The sequence below is a fragment of the Monodon monoceros genome, unplaced genomic scaffold (assembly GCF_005190385.1).
Source record: "Monodon monoceros isolate NGI ecotype Baffin Bay Population unplaced genomic scaffold, NGI_Narwhal_1 Super_Scaffold_4, whole genome shotgun sequence".
Taxonomy (NCBI): Eukaryota; Metazoa; Chordata; class Mammalia; order Artiodactyla; family Monodontidae; genus Monodon; species Monodon monoceros.
In genome coordinates, this window is record NW_021703781.1 from 14,735,601 (window position 1) to 14,759,883 (window position 24,283).

General features: G+C 39.6%; 1 protein-coding gene across 2 annotated transcripts in view; it reads left to right on the forward strand.

Moving 5' to 3' along the window:
- Positions 1-792: 792 nt before the first annotated feature.
- Positions 793-24,283, forward strand: part of NRBF2 (nuclear receptor binding factor 2) — a 32,285-nt gene continuing 8,794 nt past the window's right edge. Inside the window, exon 1 of one of the 2 annotated variants that reach the window (XM_029244596.1) lies at positions 793-998. In XM_029244596.1, the coding sequence (XP_029100429.1) occupies positions 969-998 (30 nt within the window). In that variant the 5' untranslated portion in view covers positions 793-968. The remainder of the gene's footprint in view (positions 999-24,283) is intronic. The other variant, XM_029244597.1, reaches the window with a different exon arrangement.

Below are 24,283 nucleotides of genomic sequence, written 5' to 3' on the forward strand. Positions count from 1 at the left end.
CTTTTTTTTTTCTTCCTGGCTACGGCTTGCAGGATCTTAGTTCCCCCACCAGAGATGGAACCTGGGTCCTCCGCAGTGAAAGCGTGGAGTCCTAACCACTGCACTGCCAGGGAATTCCCAAGCTCACAAGGCTTTTGAAAGAATTTATTTCCTTCAAGTTGCACAATTCATGGTGCCTCTATCACAGCTGTTTCCTTTACAGCATAAATCACAATTATTTTTTACCAGTGTATTCCTTGACAGAAAGAACTCACTATAGTGGTTTAGCACATAAGTGTTAAATGAATCAAGGATTATATATGGTTATTTGTAACCCATATTATTTTCTTCATTAGTTTGTTAGCAACTTGAGGGCGCAGCCCTGAATCATTTGTTTGTCTCCCTCCAGCAGGGTCTAGTCCAGCGCATGGTTTAGCATTACTCCAATCTCATTTCTGGGAAAAAAATCAGGTGCAAGAATAAAGGTGGGGACTTGAAAGCAAGGGAGGATGTGGCAAAGCAGAGTGAATCTGGGAAGAGTTACGCTGGAAGGAAATGGGAGAGACCAATAGCAAAAGTCAACCACTTTTACTTAAATTCCAGCAACAAGGCTGTACCTCCTCACGTGACGTATGCGGAAGCTGAAGACATGCTTCTCGCGAGAGGAAAGATGGACCGCGAGAAAGTGTACGTCTGTCCGTGCCCCACCTTCCCTGAGCCCCACCCACTCCCTGTCCTCCCTCCCACCTTGAACCTGCCGCGTGTGACGTAGTGACGCGTGCGTGGCTGCGGCGCGGGGGGCGGGCCCGCGGCGCCGCGTCGGAGGAGGAAGTGGTGCGGTTGTTGCTCTCTCTGCGCCCGCCGCTGGCTCCCGGGGCGCGGAGTGGGGCCGCAGTCGCCGCCGCTGCGTCGCGCTCTCCAGCTGTTACCCTCCATGTGCCCGGGCTCCGTCGCTCCCCTTCCTCAGGCCGCCGCTTACCCCGGGGTCTATGGAAGTAATGGAAGGACCCCTCAACCTGGTGAGTGGCCCACAGAGGGTTGCGTCCGCCCTCGGGCTCCTTTGCCTCAGAAGCCCGGTCTCGGCGTGCAGCTGACCCTCGAGGCCGGGGGGTGGGTTTGGCGCGGGTCGTCCTGAAGGCTGGGGGCGCAGGCAAGGCGCGGCCCTATAGCGGCTCCGGCCAAGGCACCGCAGACGGCCCCTCGGGGATCCCTGGGAAGCTCCCGCCTCCCATTTCCCGCCTCCCCCAGGCGCCACCTGCCTCAGGGCTCTGGGCGAGGGGCTCCCACCAGCTGGGGTGCCACCTCTCCAGGCCGGAGGAAATGCCTCCAAGCGCCACGTAACCACCTCTATGCAGCCTGGAGAGGCACTGAAGCCGGCCCGGGCAGAAATGGTGTGTAATACTGGCTGTAACTTCCAACACAGGGTCTGAAGTCTGAGCCTCCCCACTGTGGAGAGATGGAGCATAACGTGTCTGACCCCCGTTTCCCTTCACCCATTTCTCACCTGTATTCAGATGCATAAACAGAGACTTCCCCTTCTCAAATAAATTAGAGACAGCTGGGAAAAAAAGACGGGGCCATCCCTGTTTTTAGCTCAGTTTCAGCTCATTAGGCATCATGAAAATATGGTAGATGTTTGCCTTTCTCAGAAACAGCGTTGCTCCTCACTTATTATGTTTTTAGGCACCTCAGGTGTAGCGATTAAAACAACAACGAGAAACACGAGTTCCGTTCCACCTGGCCGCGGCATCTTTTGGTTTCCCAGAGAAGGCGTCTGTTTTGGATACAAAAGTTAGGTTACTTAAAGTTGCAGACAGACAAGAGGAACTTTTTGCTGTTCAGCTGAGATGATGGGATTGGAAAAAAAGGATGTGTGGAAAATTATTAGTTTCTCACGTTGGAACTCTGAGAACCCTTGTGTGGGACTGGATTTAAACCATTCTGTAGAGAAACAGTAGAGCCTGGTGGTTTAAGAGTATAGATTCGGGACCTAAACTGCTTGGATTTGAATTCTGACTTTGTCACTTAATAACTGTGTGACCTTGGGCAAATTAGTTGACCTCATTCTTTGTGGTTTGTTGTGAGCATTGAGAGTAAATAGGTGTAAAGGGCCTAGAACAGTACCTGGTACATAGTGAAGTGTAAGAGTTAAGCTATTATAATAATCAGACCAAAACTCTTAACTTAAAAATCTCACTTGTAAAATAAGGTTTGGACTTGGTTAGCTTAAAAAGTTTAAGACTCTAGGACCTAAAGCTGTGGTTCCCAGATGACTGGTGCCAGGTTAACCGCTATGACTACCGTGCAGTTTTATTAAGTTATGCCCTGCCCCCATTGTTTACACTTAAAAAGAATTGGACTAGATTTGTGATTTTTTTCTTTTTTTAAAGCCAGGGAAATGTCTTGCAGTCTTCTTGTTTTTAAGGTGACATATAGTTGGCAGTGAAATATAATGGATGGCTCAATACTGAAACTTCACCGGAATATTATTAGAAGTAACCAGCACTTTACAAAGTGCTTCAAAGTTCAAGTCTCCTTGCAAAATGACCATTGGTTCAGTTCCAGTTAACTTCACTTTATTTGGCTGCTTGCTGCAGCATAACCCCAGCCAACTGCCCCACTAGTGTGTGGTAGCTTATGAAAAGACTGGAACTGGGTGACAGTTGTAGGTGGAGCAGCAGAATGACCAGTTTAGGAAAAATTAGTTAAATGATGGCAATGGTATTATCTTTTTATAGAGGAGAATTTTCAATAGTCTTGTTAAGGAGTCTAGCATAATTCCATAATCCAGCCATAAAATTTATGTATCAGAAATTTGGCATCTTGAATTCTTAAACCATTTGAGATTTGAAAGATCTGAGTTCTAGCCTAACTGTTTGATGGAAGGTAACAGTGGAACAGAGATTAACATTTACTTGAATCGTTTTAACTGTGCTGCTGAGTACCAGTGACAGGCCTCTGAATTTGTCGTCACTCAGTTTTAGAAGACTGAGGTTTTTTCCTCCTCTGTTGTACTATATATCGTTGTAGCTTATTTATTTCATACATAGTTTGTACCCCCTTAGTCCCCTACTCCTATCTTGCCCTTCCCCCTTCCCTCTCCCCACAGGTAACCACTAGTTCTCTATATCTGTGAGTCTGTTTTTTTGTTATATTCACTGGTTTTATTTTTTTGATTTCACATATAACTGATGTTGTACAGTATTTGTCTTTCTCTGACTTATTTCACTTTAGTATTATACCCTCCAGGTCCATCCATGTTTTTGCAAAGGGCAAAATTTCATGCTTTTTTTTACGTCTGAGTAGTATTCCGGTGTGTGTGGCTGTGTGTGTGTGCACATGTATCTATATGTACATACACACACACCACGTCTTTATCCACTCATCTGTTAATGGACACGTAGGTTACTTCTATATCTTGGCAATTGTAAATAATGCTGCTGTGAACATTGGGCTGAATGATCTTTTCAGATTAGTGTTTTCGTTAGAAGACTGAATTTTTTGAAGACTATCACATTCTTTTATGTCAGCAGATGTTCAATCCAGGATACAGTTGACTCAACATGAGAAATACTTCTCAATGCTGTGGTTTTGAGTGCTTTTGAACATCCCATTAGCATATACTACCTTTTTCTAATGACATCATACTGTAGTCAAATTGATTGCATAAGGACTTATTATAGTACCTAGATTTATAATCATGTGTCCTCAGAGCATCCTTGGAATTTAGTAAGAATTGCTTCCCAGTTTTACAGATAAATAAGCCTAGACAAATTTAGTAATTAGATCAGTGACTCAAATACATTATGGACCTCACCTTATTTATTTATTATTATTTTAAAAATTTATTTATTCTTGGCTGCGTTGGCTCTTCGTTGCTGCGTGCAGGCTTTCTCTAGTTGCGGCAGGTGGGGGCTACTCTTCGTTGCGGTGCGCGGGCTTCTCCTTGTGGTGGCTTCTCTCGTTGCAGAGCGCGGGCTTCAGTAGTTGGGCTCGTGGGCTCTAGAGCTCAGGCTTAGTAGTTGTGGCGCAAGGGCTTAGTTTCTCCGCGGCATGTGGGATCTTCCCGGACCAGAACCCGTGTCCCCTGCATTGGCAGGCGGATTCTTAACCACTGCACCACCAGGGAAGCCCCACACCTTATTTTAATATCATGACTTCTTTCTAGCAATGCTTCTGTATTAACATACTATAAATTTCATTTCAATGTGGTCCTTATCTATATTGAATTATACATGCTGTGTCAGTATTTAGTACCTGTGCTCTAAGTTAGGTTTGCAGTAAGGGCTTGTAGGCTTATTGCCTCACAGTGATTTTTAAGATATGGAAGAGAGCAGTGTGAAATAGTCATTTTAATATATAGTACAGATATTCTGGTTTTTGAAGTTGGTCAAAAGAAAAATAGGATAAATCGTATTTACATTGGTGGGGGGGAATAGCTAGTCTTTGGACTCTGAACAAGTTTTGTTGCATCAGTTTTTTTTCTTTTTGTCAATTTTTAATATGGAAAAATTCTAACATATAAAATTATTTAGTATATATTTAGACCTTTCTTTCCATACATTTAATTTTGGCAATGCAAGTGCTAGTAGCAAATGTCAAAACTTGTGTGAGATAATTTCTAGTTCTTTGTTTTGTTTGCAGCCTATCTGGGAAGTGATGTCAGACTTTAATTTACACATGACTGTGTTGCTCATGCTTTGCTTACCTACTCTGCAAACTCTGAGGACAGGGTCCATGTGACTGTGTGACCACAATTGTGTTCTATGTGTTTGGCCCTTTTAAGAGTGCTGAGAATATATATGTTTGTTGAGAAACTGAGCTGCTATTCAGAGTGCTCAACTCTTCTCATCTAAGGAAAGGAATCAGATATAGTCCAAAGAATGGCCTTGTACATATTGGGGGGTTTTGTAACTATTCCATTTTAGTTATATTGGCAATAAAAATAAAACCTTGTTACCCTGAAAAATGTCAAGGAAAATTTCATCTTGTCACAGGCTAGGCTAGGCTAGCCTTAATGGAAGCACTCTGGGGTAAGGCAGTAGAGCACTAAGACATATCCAGTAATTACAGAGTGCTGGAGTTGGCATCAGGCACTGACATATATTATTTGTTTTGTTTTCTTTGTAGCTGTATGAGATATTTCCCCATATTACAGATGAAAACTTTTTTTACAGATCATTTTACAGATGAAAACTTTGATAGTTGGATTTTAAAGCAAGATTCTAAATCAAATATCTAATCTTTCCGATAGATCAGTGTTTGCCCATTTGTTTTGACTGTGATCCACAGTGAGAAATTTTACATAATGACTAGTACACACATACCTAAGTGTATATTACTGCAGAGCTTGCTACACTATGGATGTGCCTCCTGGAATTGTGCAAAATGCAGGGACACTCATAAATTTCACCGAAAACAAGACAAAAAAGTAAAAACCTGAAGCATCATATGCTGTGTGTGTGTGTGTGTGTGTGTGTGTAGTGTTATATATGATGCACTCTACTATGAGAGCTTTTTAAATTCTGGTTGTGACCCATAGATTGATTTCAGGAGTCATTACTGGGTTGCGTCTTGTAATTTATCTTCACAGCAGATGGTAGCAGTTGTAAAAAAAAAAAAAAAAAAAAAGCTAAAGTGGACTCTTACAGAAATTGACTTAAAATAAAAAAGGTTTTCCTAGATCTCTCTAACTTGAGCAGTTATCCTAAATACAGTTGCATCATGTTACTTAGACAGTTGATTCAGTACTTACAGTTAGGAGATACTGCTTGCCTTCAGGAGACTCACAGTCAGTTGATTCGGAAATGGGGAGTGAGTGACTTTTCTCCTTTGCTTTCCATTGAAGCACTACCACAAGGTTCAAGAGTACATTAGGTTTTCCTCTGCCACCTTATTGGGTTTGGTATGGTGTTCCTTTTCTTTTCATCTTTACATACAGTTTTCCCCAAGGACACAGAAATAAATAAATAGAAAGTAAAAGAACTTAATACTCTTTTCCTTTGGGAAAGAAGACAATATTGAACGTGTAGTTTTCAGGCAGTTCAGCATGTAGTTCTTGGTGACGGAAGTCACTTGGTAATCTAGCTGTACTCAGGATTTTGTTGGTTGCAGGTGATAGAAACCCACTTCAAATTATCTTAAATCAAAAGGGATAATTTATTGGAATCAAAAGAAAGGTGCAGGAAGGGCAGGACTACAATGTAGATGGGTCTAAGAACCTGTGGGACCTGGGACTCAAAGATAATCAGATTTTCCCACTCTGCCTCTTCAAACTTTATTGCTTTACTCCTTCTCTCTCCAGATCTACATTTTCCACCTGGCGAACTCCTGAGTATCACATTAGTTATAGCCACTTAAAGCTTTCTTGACGTAACCTCTGGTCCTGAGTTTGAAAATCTGTTGGAACGGTTCTTTTGGTGTCTAGGGGACGAGGTAATATAAAAATATGGCAGCTTCCAGGGGAATCTTATTGATTGCCTAGGAAGAAGAGCATTTCACAGAGAGGGGTGGGGCATGTGGAAAGTGTTGGCTGTTTCTGGAGAGAATTCAGCAAGGGAGGAATTTGTACAGGGCACATGGAGTAAGACATTACTAAATCTGAAGCTTTTGTACTTTTTATAAAGGTTTTAGAATATTTTGTAGTATTGTGCTTTCATTTTTACTCAGGGAGTAGGAAACTGCTGGTTAAAATGTCCTCAAGATTGGATGGATGAAATAGTGAATGAAGTAAATGTACCAGTAACTAGTTTTCTGTGGCTCTGTATAGATGTATATACATATGTATAGTTGTTTATCTGAGATTTTGATGCAGAGATTTATTCTGATATTTACTGTGAAATACAGTAATGTTCTCTTGGCATTTAAGAATCTTTGGGGGCTTCCCTGGTGGCACCGTGGTTGGGAGTCCGCCTGCCAATGCAGGGGATGCGGGTTCGTGCCCCGGTCCGGGAAGATCCCACATGCCGCGGAGTGGCTGGGCCCGTGAGCCATGGCCGCTGGGCCTGCGCGTCCTGTCCGGAGGCTGTGCTCCGCAGCAGGAGGAAAAAAAAAGAATCTTTGGTTTTGTTACCAACCCTCAGCATAACCTCTCCCATCCTTCTATCCAGCTAACTGTTCATTGATCCACCCAACATTGTGAGCAATTGCTGTCTATCAGGTACTGTTCTGGACATCAAGGATTTGACAGTGAATAGGACAAAGTCCCTATTCTTACAGAAGTTTTATCCCATTCTCTAGTTTTCTTTTCATCTATTGTGTTCTCTTTCTCTCTTTACCATCTTAAGCATAGTTATTTAGAGTTCCTTGCTATTCCAATACATGGATAATCTCTGGGTCTGTTTCTGTTGTCTTTTTCTCTTTGTTATCAGTGACATTTTCCTGCTTGACATGCCTAGTAACTTTATTGTGTATTACACATTGTGGATGATGTGTTGTAGAGATTCTGAATTTGTTATCTTCCTCCAAAAATGTCAAGCTTTGGCTGGCAATTAAAATACTAGCAGATCACCTTGATCCAGTCTAGGCTTGATTTTAGGCTTTATCAGGGTGGGTCTATTTCAGCTTTACCCATATTGCCTAGAATGTAGTCCTTACTCCTAGGGCTAGACTTCGAGGTCTCAACTCAAGGCCCCAAGTATTCACCAAAGTTATCCTCTGTCTAGGCCCAAACTGCAACCTGTCTCCCCAACACTGTGTGGCTTCTGAATTCTTTGCTAAGAGGTTCTGCTAGGCTTCCTGGAATTGCGCCCTGTTCATGTGCAGCTTATATGTTAGGTGAGGACCTGAGAGGATTTTTGATGCATATTTTTAGAGTGTCTTTACTGCACTTCCCTCCAACCCTGGACTCCTTAAAATCTAGCCTTTTTGGTTCCAATCTCCATCTCCTTTGCCCAGTGAGATACTGCCTTCTGCTTGGGCTTTATTTCCTTGCACTCCATTTTTGAAAATGCACTCAGAAAGAAAGCCAGGGTGAATGCAGGTTTCACCTTGTGCATTTCCCTTTTCTTAAAATGTAGCCTTCTGTTACTTTTTGTTCTGTGTCTGTAAACTGTTGTTTTTATATATTTCGCCCAGCTTTGTAGTTGTTTACAGTTGGAGGGTAAACCAGTGCCAGCTACTCCATCCTGCCTGGATCAGAGGTACAAATTTCCATGAGAATTTCCAAAGAATTCTCAAAACACAATTAAGGCAGTTTATTGTAAACCCTAAATGCCAGAAAGTGCTTTAATATGAGATTGCGGTATCACAAAAGCTAATACTGCCAATATTCAGTGATAGGTTATCACAGCTCTGTAAGGATTGGCCAGTTACTTACGGCTTTCCGTATTTAAAGATCTATTTCCAAGTAAAGTTTGAGGCAGCTTACAATAAAAGACAGATGGCATACTATTAAAATATTAGTTACCTATTGAGGTAAATTATTCCAAAATTTAGCAGCTTAAAACAGCACACGTTTGTTTTCTCACAGTTTCTGTGTGTTAGGAATAAAGGCATGACTAAGCTGGGTTCTTTGCTTCAGGGTCTTTCACAAAGCTACAGTCAAGTTGAGGGTCAGCTGGGGGTGCGGTTCCATTTGAAGGCTCTACTGGGGCAGGAGCTGCTTCCAAGCTCACTCACAGGGGTGATGGCAAGGTTTCGTTCCTTGAGCGGTTTTGGATTGAGCACTTCAGTTCCTTGCTGGCTGTTGTCAGGCCACCTCATTCCCTTCCATGTGAGTCTTTCCTTGGGGCAGCTGACAGCATGACTCTTGGCTTCATTAAAGTAAGCAAGGGAGAGAGAATGTACCAAGGTGGAAGTGACGATCTTTTGTAACCTCATCACGGAAGTGACACCCGATCACCTTGGCGGTATTCTGTTTCTTAGATGCATGTCACTAGTTCCAACCCACATTTGAGGAGGGGAGATTACATAAGGTTGTGAATACCAGGAGGCAGGGGTCATTGGGAGCCATATCAGAAGCTGCTACCACAATTGCTGATAGAAAAACAAAGAAAATAAGAACTGAAGCAACAAAGGATATTGAGACAGTATAATCCTTCGGGGCTACATCAAACTAAAAAGCTTATGCCCAACAGAGGAAATCATCAACAAAATGAAAAGGCAGCCTACCAGATGGAAGAAAATATTTGCAAAGCATGTAGCTGATAAGGGACTAGTATCCAAAACAACAGAAAGAACTCACACAACTAAATAGCAAAAAAAAAAAGCAAAAAATCTGATTAAACAGCAGGCAGAGGATCTGAATAGACATTTTTCCAAAGAAGGCATGCAAATGGCCAACAGGTACTTGAAAAGATGCTCAACATCACTAATCAGGGAAATGCTAATAAATCAAAACCACAATGAGGTATCACCTCTCAGCTGTTAGAATGGCTGTTATCAAAAAGATAGGAAATAACAAGTAACAAGTGTTGGCGAGAATGTGGAGAAAAGGGAACCCATGTGCGCTGTTGGTGGGAATGTACATTGGTGCAAGCACTGTGGAAAACAGTATAGAGGGCCCTTGAAAAATTAAAAATAGAAATATCAGGACTTCCCTGGTGGTCCAGGGGTTAAGACTCTGCTTCCACTGCAGGGGGCGCAGGTTCAATCCCTGGTCCGGGAAGTTCTGCATGCCACACGGTGCAGCCAAAAAAAAAAAAAAACTACTATCCTGCAGTTCCACTTCTGGGTATATCTCTGAAGAAAATGAAAACACAAAAAACGTCTATTCAGATCCTCTGGCTGTTGTTTAATCAGGTTTTTTGCTTTTTTTTGCTATTGTGTGAGTTCTTTCTGTTGTTTTGGATACTAACCCCTTATCAGGTATATGATTTGCAAATATTTTCTCCTATATGGTAGGTTGCCTTTTCATTTTGTTGATGATTTCCTCTTCTTGGCATAAGCGTTACAGTTTGATGTAATTCCACTTGTTTATTTTTGCTTTTGTTGCTTTTGCTTTTGGTGTCAATTAAAAAATTATCACCAAGACTTATATCAGAGAGCTTTCTGCCTATATTTTCTTTGAGGCGTTTTATGGTTTCAGGTCTTATGTTCCTTAATTCATTTTGAGTTAACTTTTGTGTGTTGTGTACGATAGTAGTCCAATTTCATTCTTTTGCATGTGGCTATCCAGTTTTCCCAACATCATTTATTGAAGAGACTGTCCTTTGCCGGTTGTATATTCTTGGCTTGTTTGGCATTTGTTAATTAAACATTTATGCATGGGTTTATTTCTGGGCTCTATGTTCTGTTCCATTGATCTTTGAGCTTTTAATGCTATCATACTGTTTTGATTACTATAGCTTTGTAAGATAGTTTGAAGAGAAAGAGCGTGGTGCCTCTAGCTTTGTTCTTTCTGAAGGTTGCTTTGGCTGTTTGGGAACCTTGTGTTTCTATGCAACTTTTAGGATTGTTCATTTCTGTGAAAAGTGCTATTGGAATTTTGATAGAGATTGCATTGAATCTGTATTATTGCTTTAGTTAGTATGGACATTTTAACTATTACTTCTTTGAATCCATTTCATCAATGACTTAATAGTGTTTGTGTACAGGTCTTTAACCTCCTTGGTTAAATTTACTCCTAAGTATTCCTTTTGATGCAGTTATAAATGGGATTGTTTTCTTAACTTCTCTCTGAAAATTTATTAGGGTATAGAAATGCAACAGATTGCTGTATATTGATTTTGTATCTTGCAGCTTTATACTAGATTTATTTATTCTAAGTTATTTGGTGGAGTCTTTAGGGCTTTCTGTATATAATATCTTGTTATCTGCAAATAGTGAACAGTTTTACTTCTTTCTTCTTTATTTGGATGCCTTTTATTTCTTCTCACCTAATTGCTGTGGCTAGGAAGCACTTCCAATACTATGCTAACTACAAGCAGCGAGAGTGGGCATCCTTGTCTTGTTCCAGATCTTAGAACAAAAGCTTTGAGCTTTTCACTGTTGAGTATTATGTTAGCCGTGGGCCTGTCATATATGGTTTTTATAATGTTGAGTTGTGTTCCCTCTATACCCATTTTGTTGAGAGTTTTCATCATGAGTGGTTGTTGAATTTTGTCAAACACTTTTTCTCCTGTTGAAATGCTCATATGATTTTTTTTTAATTTACATTATTTAATATTTACTGAGCCAAATTTCCTCAATGTTCAAGTACTTGGTGATTTTTAACAACTTGGTTGTTGAGTTAACTCTTTCCAGAAATGAACCTAAGCTAAGCAATTCACGAATAAGCTATGTTTCAAACTTGGTACCTTGGTTCTGATGTGTATATTTTCTGTGTCTACAGATATTGGTTTGATTATTTCCTGTTTCTTGTTGATGGAGGAGAATCAGCTTTCCAAAATTATGCATGATTCTTTTAGAACTTCTTGCTCTCTTATGAATTTAAAGTAAATCCATTTTCTTTATCTTCTGATTAGTAATCTGTTGGTTGAAAAATACAGAATATTGGTATGGTCTACAAATGTTCTGATACAACTGAATCACCCTTTGAGTGACAAAATAAAGTTCAGAAAAATTTACACTATGTTATCCACTGGAATGGAGAAATCATGTTGCAAAAGTGTGTGAGTGAATGAGTGTGTGTGTGCATGCATGTTTTACAGAAGTGCCAAACATTACAGAAGTAATTTCCCCACCTTAACTATTCAAGATAATTGCTCATATCTTAGGATTCCCATGGTGAGAAATGAACAATCTATTTCCTAGATTAAGATCATTAAATGTTTTTTTCACACACACACACTGTATTTTATTTTTACAAGAGATAAATAAACTGACACCAAGCATTGTAAATGGATGACCACAACAAAAGCAACAGTGATTGCAATTACCAAACACGAAACACACTCATACTATGTCATAATATTGACATTCAGTCCAGTAATCCTGCACTGTAACAGCTCCTTTACTTTGCAGTGAAAATTGATTTATATAATTTTTGCCTCTGAGTCCTTGTGGGATTTTTTTTTTCATTCAAACAAAGTCACAAAAATTATAATCATCCTCATCAGTTCACTCAGTCCCATGTAATTAATTTTTTTATCTTGATCTTTTGTTAGCACTTTTATGAATTCATCAGTTTTCCATTAGAGTTCTGAAAATGATTATTCATTCAGTTCAGCAGTAGAGTCAGTTACCAGAAACCTGTACTTGTCAGAGTCTTTTCCATGAATTCCCTGAAGATGAAACCCTTTTATAGGAACATTTTTGCAAAAGCATCAGAGTACACCCAGAACTGTCTGTAAATGACAGAAGATTTAAAAATGACCACAGGTAAAGATTTGATGAAAGTTCATAATGATGCAATTGACAAGGAAATTTAGTTACTTCTGAGATATACATTTTAAAGTAATAACTAGATTTATGACTTACTATACCAGAACATATAAGATTTTTAGAAATTTCATGTAATGTCTGAACGTTTAACATATTTCCATACAAATAACCCAAAGAAAATTTTGTATTAGTTGTGTTTTTTTATACTGCAGTTTCTTATTAGTCATCAATTTTATACACATCAGTGTATACATGTCAGTCCCAATCGCCCAATTCAGCACACCACCATCCCCACCCCACTGGGGTTTTCCCCCTTGGTGTCCATACGTTCTCTAAATCTGTGTCTCAACTTCTGCCCTGCAAACTGGTTCATCTGTACCATTTTTCTGGGTTCCACATATATGCGTTAGTATACTTGTTTTTGATATTTGTTTTTCTCTTTCTGACTTAACTTCACACTGTATGACAGTCTCTAGATCCATCCACGTCTCAACAAATGACTCAATTTCGTTCCTTTTTATGGCTGAGTAATAATATTCCATTGTATATATGTACCACAACTCTTTATCCATTCGTCTGTCGATGGGCATTTAGGTTGATCCCATGACCTGACTTTTGTAAAGAGTGCTGCAGTGAACATTGGGGTGCATGTGTCTTTTTGAATTATGGTTTTCTCTGGGTATATGCCCAGTAGTCAGTTTGCTGGATCATATAGTAATTCTGTTTTTAGTTTTTTAAGGAACCTCCATACTGTTCTCCATAGTGGCTGTATCAGTTTACATTGCCACCAACAGTGCAAGAGGGTTCCCTTCTCTCCACACCCTCTCCAGCATTTGTTGTTTGTAGATTTTCTGATGATGCCCATTCTAACTGGTGTAAGGTGGTACCTCATTGTAGTTTTCATTTGCATTTCTCTAATGATTAGTGAAGTTGAGCAGCTTTTCATATGCTTCTTGGCCATCTCTATGTTTTCTTTGGAGAAATGTCTATTTAGGTCTTCTGCCCATTTTTGGATTGGGTTGTTTGTTTCTTTAATATTGAGCTGCATGAGCTGTTTATATATTTTGGAGATTAATCCTTTGTTGATTCGTTTGCAAATATTTTCTCCCATTCTGAGGATTGTTTTTTCGTCTTGTTTATGGTTTCCTTTGCTGTGCAAAAGCTTTCAAGTTTCATTAGGTCCCATTTGTTTATTTTTGTTTTTATTTCTATTACTCTAGGAGGTGGATCAAAAAAGATCTTGCTGTGATCTATGTCAGATAGTGTTCTTCCTATGTTTTCCTCTAAGAGTTTTACAGTGTCCGGTCTTACATTTAGGTCTCTAAACCATTTTGAGTTTCTTTTTGTGTATGGTGTCAGGGAGTGTTCTAATTTCATTTTTTTACATGTAGCTGTCCAGTTTTCCCAGCACCACTTATTGAAGAGACTGTCTTTTCTCCATTGTATATCTTTGCCTCCTTTGTCATAGATTAGTTGACCATAGGTGCATGGGTTTATCTCTGGGCTTTCTATCTTGTTCCATTGATCTATGTTTCTGTTTTTGTGCCAGTACCGTATTGTCTTGATTACTGTAGCTTTGTAGTGTAGTCTGAAGACAGGGAGTCTGATTCCTCCAGCTCTGTTTTTTTCCCTCAAGATCGTTTTGACTATTCGGGGTCTTTTGTGTCTCCATACAAATTTGAAGATTTTTTTGTTCTGGTTCCGTAAAAAATGCCATTGGTAATTTGATAGGGATTGCATTGAATCTGTAGATTGCTTTGGGTAGTATAGTCATTTTCACAATATTGATTCTTCCGATCCAGGAACATGGTATATTTCTTCATCTGCTGGTATCATCTTTAATTTCTTTCATCAGTGTCTTACAGTTTTCTGCATACAGGTCTTTTGTCTCCTTAGGTAGGTTTATTTCTAGGTATTTTATTCTTTTTCTTGCAGTGGTAAATGGGAGTGTTTCCTTAATTTCTCTTTCAGATTTTTCATCATTAGTGTATAGGAATGCAAGAGATTTTTGTGCATTAATTTTGTATCCTGCAACTTTACCAATTTCATTGACTAGCTCTAGTAGTTTTCTGGTGGCATTATTAGGATTCTCTATGTATAGTATCATGTCATCTGCAAACAGTCACAGTTTTACTTCTTTTCCAATTTGTATTCCTTTTGTTTCTTTTTCTTCTCTGGTTGCCATGGCTAGGACTTCCAAAACTATGTTGAATAATAATGGTGAGAGTGGACATCCTTGTCTCGTTCCTGATCTTAGACGAAATGCTTCCATTTTTTCACCACTGAGATGATGTTTGCTGTGGGTTTGTTGTACATGGCCTTTATTATGTTGAGGTAGGTTCCCTCTGTGCCCCCTTTCTGGAGAGTTTTTATCATAAATGGGTGTTGAATTTTGTCAAAAGCTTTTTCTGCATTGATTGAGATGATCATATGGTTTTTCTTCTTCAGTTTGTTAATATGGTTTGTCACATTGATTTGCGTATATTGAAGAATTCTTGCATCCCTGGGATAAATCCCACTTGATCGTGGTGTATGATCCTTTTAATGTGCTGTTGGATTCTGTTTGCTAGTATTTTGTTGAGGATTTTTGCATCTATATTCATCAGTGATATTGGTCTGTAATTTTCTTTTGTTGTAGTATCTTTGTCTCGTTTTGGTATCAGGGTGATGGTGGCCTCATAGAATGAGTTTGGGAATGTTCCTTCCTCTGCAGTTTTTTGGAAGAATTTGAGAAGGATGGGTGTTAGCTCTTCTGTAAATGTTTGATATAATTCACCTGTGAAGCTATGTGGTCCTGGACTTTTGTTTGTTGGAAGATTTTTATTTTTTAATTGATTTTGTTTTTGTCTGTGTTGGGTCTTCTTTGCTCCGCACGGCTTTCTCTAGTTGTGGCGAGCGGGGGCTACTCTTGGTTACGGTGTGCAGGCTTCTCATTGCGGTGGCTTCTCTCGTTGCGGAGCACGGACTCTAAGCACGTGGGCTTCAGTTGTTGTGGCATGCGGGCTCAGTAGTTGTGGTGCACGGGCTTAGTTGCTCCATGGCATGTGGGATCTTCCCGGACCAGGGCTTGAACCCGTGTCCCCTGCATTGGCAGGTGGATTCTTAACCACTGCGCCACCAGGGAAACCCTGTTGGAAGATTTTTAATCACAGTTTCAATTTCATTACTTGAGATTGGTCTGTTCATATTTTGTGCTTTTTCCTGGTTCAGTCTTGGAAGGTTATACCTTTCTAAGAATTTGTCCATTTCTTCTAGGTTGTCCGTTTTATGGCATACAGTTGCTTGTAGTAGTCTCTTAGGATGCTTTGTATTTCTGCGGTGTCTGTTGTAACTTCTTTTTCATTTCTAATTTTATTGATTTGAGTCCTCTCCCTCTTTTTCTTGATGAGTCTGACTAATGGTTTATCCGTTTTGTCTTCTCAAAGAACCAGCTTTTAGTTTTATTGGTCTTTGCTATTGTTTTCTTTGTTTCTATTTCATTTATTTCTGCTCTGATCTTTATGATGTCTTTCCTTCTGCTAACTTTGGGTTTTGTTTGTTCTTCTTTCTCTCGTTCCTTTAGGTGTAAGGTTAGATTGTTTCCTTGAGATATTTCTTGTTTCTTTAGGTAGGCTTGTATAGCTATAAACTTCCCTGTTAGAATTGCTTTTGCTGCATCCAATAGGTTTGTCGTGTTTTCATTGTCATTTGTCTCTAGATATTTTTTGATTTCCTCTTTGATTTCTTCAGTGATCTCTTGGTTATTTCGTAACGTATTGTTTAGCCTCCCTGTGTTTGTGTTTTTTACGTTTTTTTCCCTGTAATTCATTTCTAATCTCATAGCGCTGTGGTCGGAAAAGACGCCTGATATGATTTCAATTTTCTTAAATTTACTGAGGCTTGATTTGTGACCCAAGATGTGATCTATTCTGGAGCATGTTTCGTGTGCACTTGAGAAGAAAGTGTAATCTGCTGGTTTTGGTTGGAATGTCCTATAAATATCAGTTAGGTCTATCTGGTCTATTGTGTCATTAAAGCTTCTGTTTCTTTATTTATTTTTATTTTGGATGATCTGTCCATTGGTGTAAATGAGGTGTTAAAAGCCCCCCACTATTATTGTGTTACTGTCGATTTCCTCTCTTGCAGCTGTTAGCAGTTGCCTTATGTATTGAGGTGCTCCTATGTTGGGTGCATATATGTTTATAATTGTCATATCTTCTTGGATTGATCCCTTGATCATTATGTAGTGTCCTTCCTTGTCTCTGGTAACATTCTTTATTTTAAAGTCTATTTTATCTGATATTAGTATTGCTACTCCAGCCTTCTCTTGATTTCCATTTGCATGGAATATCTTTTTCCATCCCTTCACTTTCGGTCTGTATGTGTCCCTAGGTCTGAAGTGGATCTCTTGTAGACAGCATATATATGGGTCTTGTTTTTGTATCCGTTCAGTGAGCCTGTGTCTTTTGGTTGGAGCATTTAATCCATTCAGGTTTAAGGTAATTATTGATATGTGTGTTCCTATGACCATTTTCTTAATTGTTATGGGTTTGTTTTTGTAGGTCCTTTTCTTCTCTTGTGTTTCCCACTTAGAGAAGTTCCTGTAGCATTTGTTGTAGAGCTGGTTTGGTGGTGCTGAATCCTCTTAGCTTTTGCTTGTCTGTAAAGCTTTTGATTTCTCCATCGAATGAATGAGGTCCTTGCCAAGTAGAGTAATTTTGGTTGTAGGTTCTTCCCTTTCATCACTTTAAATATATCATGCCACTCCCTGCTGGCTTGTAGAGTTTCTGTTGAGAAATCAGCTGTGAACCTTATGGGAGTTCCCTTGTATGTTATTTGTTGTTTTTCCCTTGCTGCTTTCAATAGTTTTTCTTTGCCTTTAATTTTTGCCAGTTTGATTACTGTGTGTCTCGGCGTGTTTCTCCTTGGGTTTATCCTGTATGGGACTCGCTGCACTTCCTGGACTTGGGTGGCTGTGTCCTTTCCCACGTTAGGGAAGTTTTTGACTATAATCTCTTCAAATATTTTCTCTGGTTCTTTCTCTATCTCTTCTCCTTCTGGGACCCCTATAATGCGAATGTTGCATTTAATGTTGTCCCAGAGGTCTCTTAGGCTGTCTTCATTTCTTTTCCTTGTTTTTTCTTTAGTCTGTTCCGCAGCAGTGAATTCCACCATTCTGTCTTGCAGGTCACTTATCCATTCTTTTGCCTCAGTTATTCTGCTATTGATTCCTTTTAGTGTAGTTTTCATTTCAGTTATTGTATTGTTCATCTTTGTTTGTTCTTTAATTCTTCTAGGTCTTTGTTAAACATTTCTTGCATCTTCTAAAATTTTTGCCTCCATTCTTTTTATGAGGTCCTGGATTATCTTCACTATCATTATTCTGAGTTCTTTTTCTGGAAGGTTGCCTATCTGCACTTCACTTAGTTGTTTTTCTGGGGTTTTATCTTGTTCCTTCATCTGGTACATAGCCCTCTGTCTTTTCACCTTGTCTATCTTTCTGTGAATGTGGTTTTTGTTCCACAGGCTGCAGGATTGTACTTCTTTCTTCTGCTGTCTGCCCTCTGGTGGATGAGGCTATCTAAGAGGCTTGATGGGAGGACTGGTGGTGGGTAGAGCTGACTGTTGCTCTTGTGGGCAGAGCTCAGTAAAACTTTAATCCACTTGACTGTTGATGGGTAGGGCTGGGTTCCCTCCCTGTTGGTTGTATGGCCTGACAACCCGGTACTGGAGCCTACCTGGGCTCTTTGGTGGGGCTGATGACAGACTCTGGGAGGGCTCCCGCCAAGGAGTACTTCGCAGAACTTCTGCTGCCAGTGTCCTTGTTCCCACAATGAGCCACAGCCACCCCCCACCTCTGCAGGAGACCCTCCAACACTAGCAGGTAGGTCTGGTTCAGTCTCCCCGGGGGTCACTGCTGCTTCCCCTGGGTCCCGATGCACACACTACTTTGTGTGTGCCCTCCAAGAGTGGAGTCTCTGTTTCCCCAGTCCTGTTGAAGTCCTGCAATCAATTCCTACTAGGCGTCAAAGTCTGATTCTCTAGGAATTCCTCCTCCTGTTGCCAGACCCCCGGGTTGGGAAGCCTGATGTGGGGCTCAGAACCTTCACTCCAGTGGGTGGACTTCTGTGGTATAAGTGTTCGCCAGTCTGTGAGTCACCCACGCACCAGTTATGGGATTTGATTTTACTGTGATTGCGCCCCTCCTACCGTCTCACTGTGGCTTCTCCTTTGTCTTTGGATGTGGGGTATCTTTTTTGGTGAGTTCCAGTGTCTTCCTGTCAATGATTGTCCAGCAGGTAGTTGTGATTCTGGTGTTCTCGCAAGAGGGAATGAGAGCACGTCCTTCTACTCCGCCATCTTGTTTGCTCCCCTTGCTCATGTGATTTTTATTCCTCATTTTGTTAATGTGGCATCACATTGGTTTTTGGATAAGTTTGATTTGTTGAACCATCTTTGTATCCCTGGAATAAATCCCACTTGATTTGCGAGTATTTTGCTGAGGATTTTTGTATCTGTGTTCGTCAGGGATATCGGCCTCTAGCTTTGTTTTTTTCCATTTGGTGTCCTTGTCTGTTTTGGTATCAGGGTAATGCTGGCCTTGTAAAATAAGTTTGGAAGTGTTCCCTATTCTTCTGTTTTTTGGAAGACTTTGAGGAGGATTGGTATTCTTTGAATTTTTGGTAGGATTCACCAGTGAAGCCGTCTGGTCCTGGATTTTTGTTTGTTGTGAAGTTTGTGATTACTAATTCAGTCTCCATACCCGTACAGGTGTACCTCATTTTATTGTGCTTTGCTTTATTGCACTTTGCAGATGTTGCATTTTTTTTTTAACAAATTGAAGGTTTATGACTACCCTGTGTCTTATTGGCACCATTGTTCCAACTGCATTATTTTCAAATTAAGGAATGTACATTGATTTTTTTTTTTTTTTTTTTTTTTTGCGGTACGTGGGCCTCTCACTGCTGTGGCCTCTCCCGTTGCAGAGCACAGGCTCTGGACGCGCAGGCTCAGCAGCCATGGCTCACGGGCCCAGCCGCTCCGTGGCATGTGGGATCTTCCTGGACCGGGGCACGAACCCGTGTCCCCTGCATTGGCAGGCGGACTCTCAACCACTGCGCCACCAGGGAGGCCCTACATTGTTTTTTTTTGGACATAATGTTATTGCACACTTAATAGACAACAGTGTAGTGTAAACATAACTTTTATTTATTTATCTTAAAAATATTTATTTATTTGGCTGTGCTGGGTCTTAGTTGTGGCACGTGGGATCTTTGTTTCTGTGTGTGGGATCTTTTAGTTGAGGCTTGTGGGACCTTTTTTAGCTGCAGTATGCGGGCTCTTAGTTGCAGCATGTGGGATCTAGTTCCCTGACCAGGGATCGAACATGGGCCCCCTGCATTGGGAGCTCGGGGTCTTAACCACTGGACTACGAGGGAAGTCCCAACATAACTTTTACATGTATTGGGAAACCAAAAAATTTGTGTGACTCATTTTATTCCAGTATTCACTTTATTGCCGTGGCCTGGAACTGAGCTTGCAGTATCTCCGAGATATGTCTGTGATTGGTTTGTTCAGATTTTCTGTTTTTTCATAATTTGGTCTTAGACAGTTTTGTGTTTCTAGGAATTTATCTATTTCTTCTAGGTTGCCCAATTTGTTGGCATATAATTGTTCATAATAGTTTCTTATTATCCTTTGTATTTCTGTGTTACCAGTTGGAACATCTTTTCATTTTTGGTTTCTGTGTGTTTTTTGTTTTTGCAGTTGGTTAGTTCCCCAACCAGGGATTGAACCTGGGCCACGTTGTTAAGATTTGTTTTGTGGTCTGACATACGATCTGTCCTGGAGAATGTTCCATGAGCACTTGAAGAATGTGTATTCTGTTGCTTTTGGATGGAATGTTCTGTATATATTTGTTCCATCTTGTCTAATATGTCATTTAGGGCCTGTGTTTCCCTACTGTTGTTTTGGTCTGGATGATCTATCTATTGATGTAAATGGGGTTTTAAAGGCTCCTGTAATTACATTGCTGTCTGTTTCTTCCTTTAGGTCTCTTAATATTTGTCTTATATATTTAGGTGCTCCTGGAGTTAAAATTCATGAAGAGTGTTAAGTTACCTTTTCTGTCCTAAGTTTCCTGATAAACTTTAAGAAGAAAATAAATAAAATTTACTTTATTTGTTTGGGTTAGTACCCAAAATAGATATATTCTTGGCTTAAACATTATTTGAATTGTTAGTGATATCACTCATAAAGACCTATATTGTCTTTTATCTTTTTGTTGTTGTTGTTGAGGTATAGTTGTTTTACAGTGTTGTGTTAGTTTCTACTGTACAGCGAAGTGGAGATCCCTGTGCTATACAGCAGGTTCTTATTAGTTATGTATTTTATACATATTAGTGTATATATGTCACTCCCAATCTCCCAATTCATCCCCCACCCCCACTTTGCCCCCTTGGCATCCATACGTTTGTTCGCTACATCTGTGTCTCTATTTATGCCTTGCAAACCAATTCATCTGTACCATTTTTCTAGATTCCACATATATGCGTTAATATACGATATTTGTTTTTCTCTTTCTGACTTCGCTCTGTATGGCAGTCTCTAGGTCCATCCACGTCTCTACAAATGACCCAATTTTGTTCCTTTTTATGGCTAATATTCCACTGTATGTATGTACCACATCTTCTTTATCCCACATCTTCTTTATCCATTCTTCTGTCGATGGGTATTTAGGTTGCTTCCATGACCTGGGTAAATAGTAAACAGTGCTGCAGTGAACATTGGGGTGCATGTGTCTTTTTGAATTACTGTTTTCTCTGGGTATATGCCCAGTGGTGGGATTGCTGGGTCATACGGTAATTCTATTTTTAGTTTTTTAAGGAACGTCTGTACTGTTCTCCATAGTGGCTGTATCAATTTACATTCCCACCAACAGTGCAAGAGGGTTCCCTTTTCTCCACACCCTCTCCAGCATTTGTTGTCTTTTATCATTTTTGAACGAAGTATTGAGATAAAACCTTCCCCATAAAATTTTAGTGCATCTTGAAGTAATTGGCAGAAGAGAAACATGTTTTCAGAATTATAAAATATCAGTGCCCAAACTTTTAGAATCCCTAATGAACGTTCCCGTTTCAGTTGCTTCTTTTTCCTGTTTTATTTTGAATCACCAAAGAAGCATATGGATTTAATACTTTTAATGCTGTGATTCTGCCAAGAACAGTATTTAAAGAGAGATCAATTTTAATATTAGAGACCTTTAAAGATTGTTTTAAAAATAAGAATTACTACAAAAATAAGCTTCATACAGTATCTTTAGTTGGAAAAGAATGCAGTTTAGTCTAATCTCCCCAATCACATTGTAAGCTTTATGGTGGTAGATAACCTCTGCTGCTTTTACTGTCTTTTAACTCGTTTAATTTTCACAACATTCTCATTTTAAAGATGAGAAAACTTGGGCAGGAAGTTAAGAAAGCCAAGTTCAGGTGTCTAATAAGTGCTCAAGCTGAGATTTGAACCTAGGCAGTTGGCATGTGCTGGGTGTCTAACAACTTGGTGTAGGACCTGTATTTTTTAATAGGGAATTTGATTGCTGTGGTGCCAGATAACCTAAAGTAGGTGTGTGTTTTAAAATGAAATGTAACTACTGAGTTGGCAGCGTGATCAGAGATTGGATTTTACATGGGGAAGTTTTTGGGGAGTTGGAAGAGCCATGAGGTCCTGTTCCTACCACTTGAGAACTTTTTGTTTCTTTGGTGTTCAAGAAAAAGTTTATTCTCACACCACAGACAAAAATAAACTCAAAATAGCTTTAAGACTTAAACATAAGACGTGACACCACAAAACTCCTAGAAGAGAACATAGGCAAAACATTCGCTGAAGTGGCAGTGTTTTCCTAGGGCAGTCTCTCAAGGCAATAGAAATAAAAGCAAAAATAGACAAATGGGACCTAATCACACAGAAGCTTTTGCGTAGCAAAGGAAGTCATAAACAAGATGAAAAGACAGCCTACAGAATGAGAGAAAATACTTACAAACTATGCGACTTAGAAGGGCTTAATTTCCAAAATAATTAAACAGCTGATGCAACTCAATAACAAAAAACTAAACAACCCAATCAAAAAATGGGCAGAAGACCCAAATAGACAGTTCTCCAAAGAAGACATATAGACGGCCAATAGGCACATGAAAAGATGCTCAACATCACTAATTATTAGAAAAATGCAAATCAAAACCATAATGAGGTACCACCTAACACCAGTCAGAATGGCCATCGTTAAAAAGTATACAAATAACAAATGCTGGAGAGGATGTAGAGAAAAGGGAATCCTTCTGCACTGTTGGTAGGAATGTAAGTTGGTGCAGCTACTATGGAAAACAGTATGGAGGTTTCTTGAACTAAAAATAGAGTTAACATATGATCCAGCAATCCCACTTCTGGGCATATATCTGGGCAAAACTCCAATTCAAAAAGATATATGCACCCCTGTGTTCATAGCAGCACTATTCACAATAGCTGAGACATGGAAACAACTTACATGTCCATCAACAGATGAATGGATAAGGATGTGGTATTATATATACACATGGAATATTACTCAGCCATAAAAAAGTGAAATAATGCCATTTGCAGCAACGTGGATGTACCTCAAGATTATCATACTTAAGTAAGTCAGAGGAAGACAAATACCATATGATATCACTTACATGTGGAATCTAAAATATGATACAAATGATGAACCTATTAACAAAACAGAAACAGACTCATGGACATAGAAAACAAATTTATGGTTACCAAAGGGGAAAGAGGGTGGGGAAGGTTGGGATTAGCAGACACACACTAGTATACATAGAATAGATAACCAACAAGGACCTACTGTATAGCACAGGGAACTATATTCAATATCCTGTAATAAACTAATGGAAAAGAATATGAAAAAGAAAAAAATTTATTCTACTATTGTGGAACTTGAAGTTTAACTAGGGAGCTTCGTAAATATAGTACAAGGTAGAAAATGATTAATGTCATTGGACAGAGAGACTAGAGGCAGTGTTAGAATAAGGTAACCTCAGAGAGCATCTCATCCCGGCTTCTCAAAGTGTGTCCAAGAGCCAGTAGCTTCAGCTTCACCTGGGTAGAATCTCAAGCCCTTCTGAATCAGTGTGCATTTTAACCAGATTACCCAGTGATTTGGATTCCATTAAAACTTGAGAAGCACAGATCTAACTCCATCATTTTACAGGTGAGGGAACAGGCCCTGAAGGATGAGATAACTTGGCTGGTTTAGTGGGATTACAGAACTTGAGCCCAGTGCCCCAGGTTCTTGGTAGGGCTATGTCTGCACTGTGCCATCCTAGTTAGGAAGTACTTTGGGATTTCAGAGAAGGTTGTCTCTTAAATAGGGCTTCTTTCAAAGCTTAGAAAGGTAAAGGCATATGCAGATTCTTTCATTATTTTTTTTTCCCTGTGCCTAGAACCTTGTTGATTGTCACTTGCTTTAGCTATATGCTCAGAATACATTCCTTAGAGGAATCATGTTGATCATAACTTACCTTTCTTGATTATGTACATTCTCTCCCCAAAAGATCTGTATCATTTCTGGATACTATATAATACTCCTGTGTTAAGAACATGTTTTTTGTTCAAATCCAGGACTCCATGGTTAAAATTATATTTTAAGCCCTTAGTCATTTCTGGTTATCCATTATTATTTTTAGGAATAAATTGAGACTTAGAGAAAAAGTTTGTTTAATTACTATTTGAAGAATAAAAAGCCTCTGAAACAATTGAAAGGAATAATCTTTCTTTTAAGAGTGTCGCTTGCCTCTTCCTTACAAAAATAGAAACGGGGAAAATGTAAACAGCATGCATTGCTAGAAGTGTACTGTTCCCTACTTTTGTCTTCACCTCTGTTTTACACTGAGCATAATTTGTAAACTTGCAAATATTTCTAATCTCAGTTACAAAAGTGATTTTCTGAAGTATTTTTATGAGGCATCAGTGGCACATTTTTTGAAAAGCATTCAACACAAATCATTTCACACCTGACACACAGATT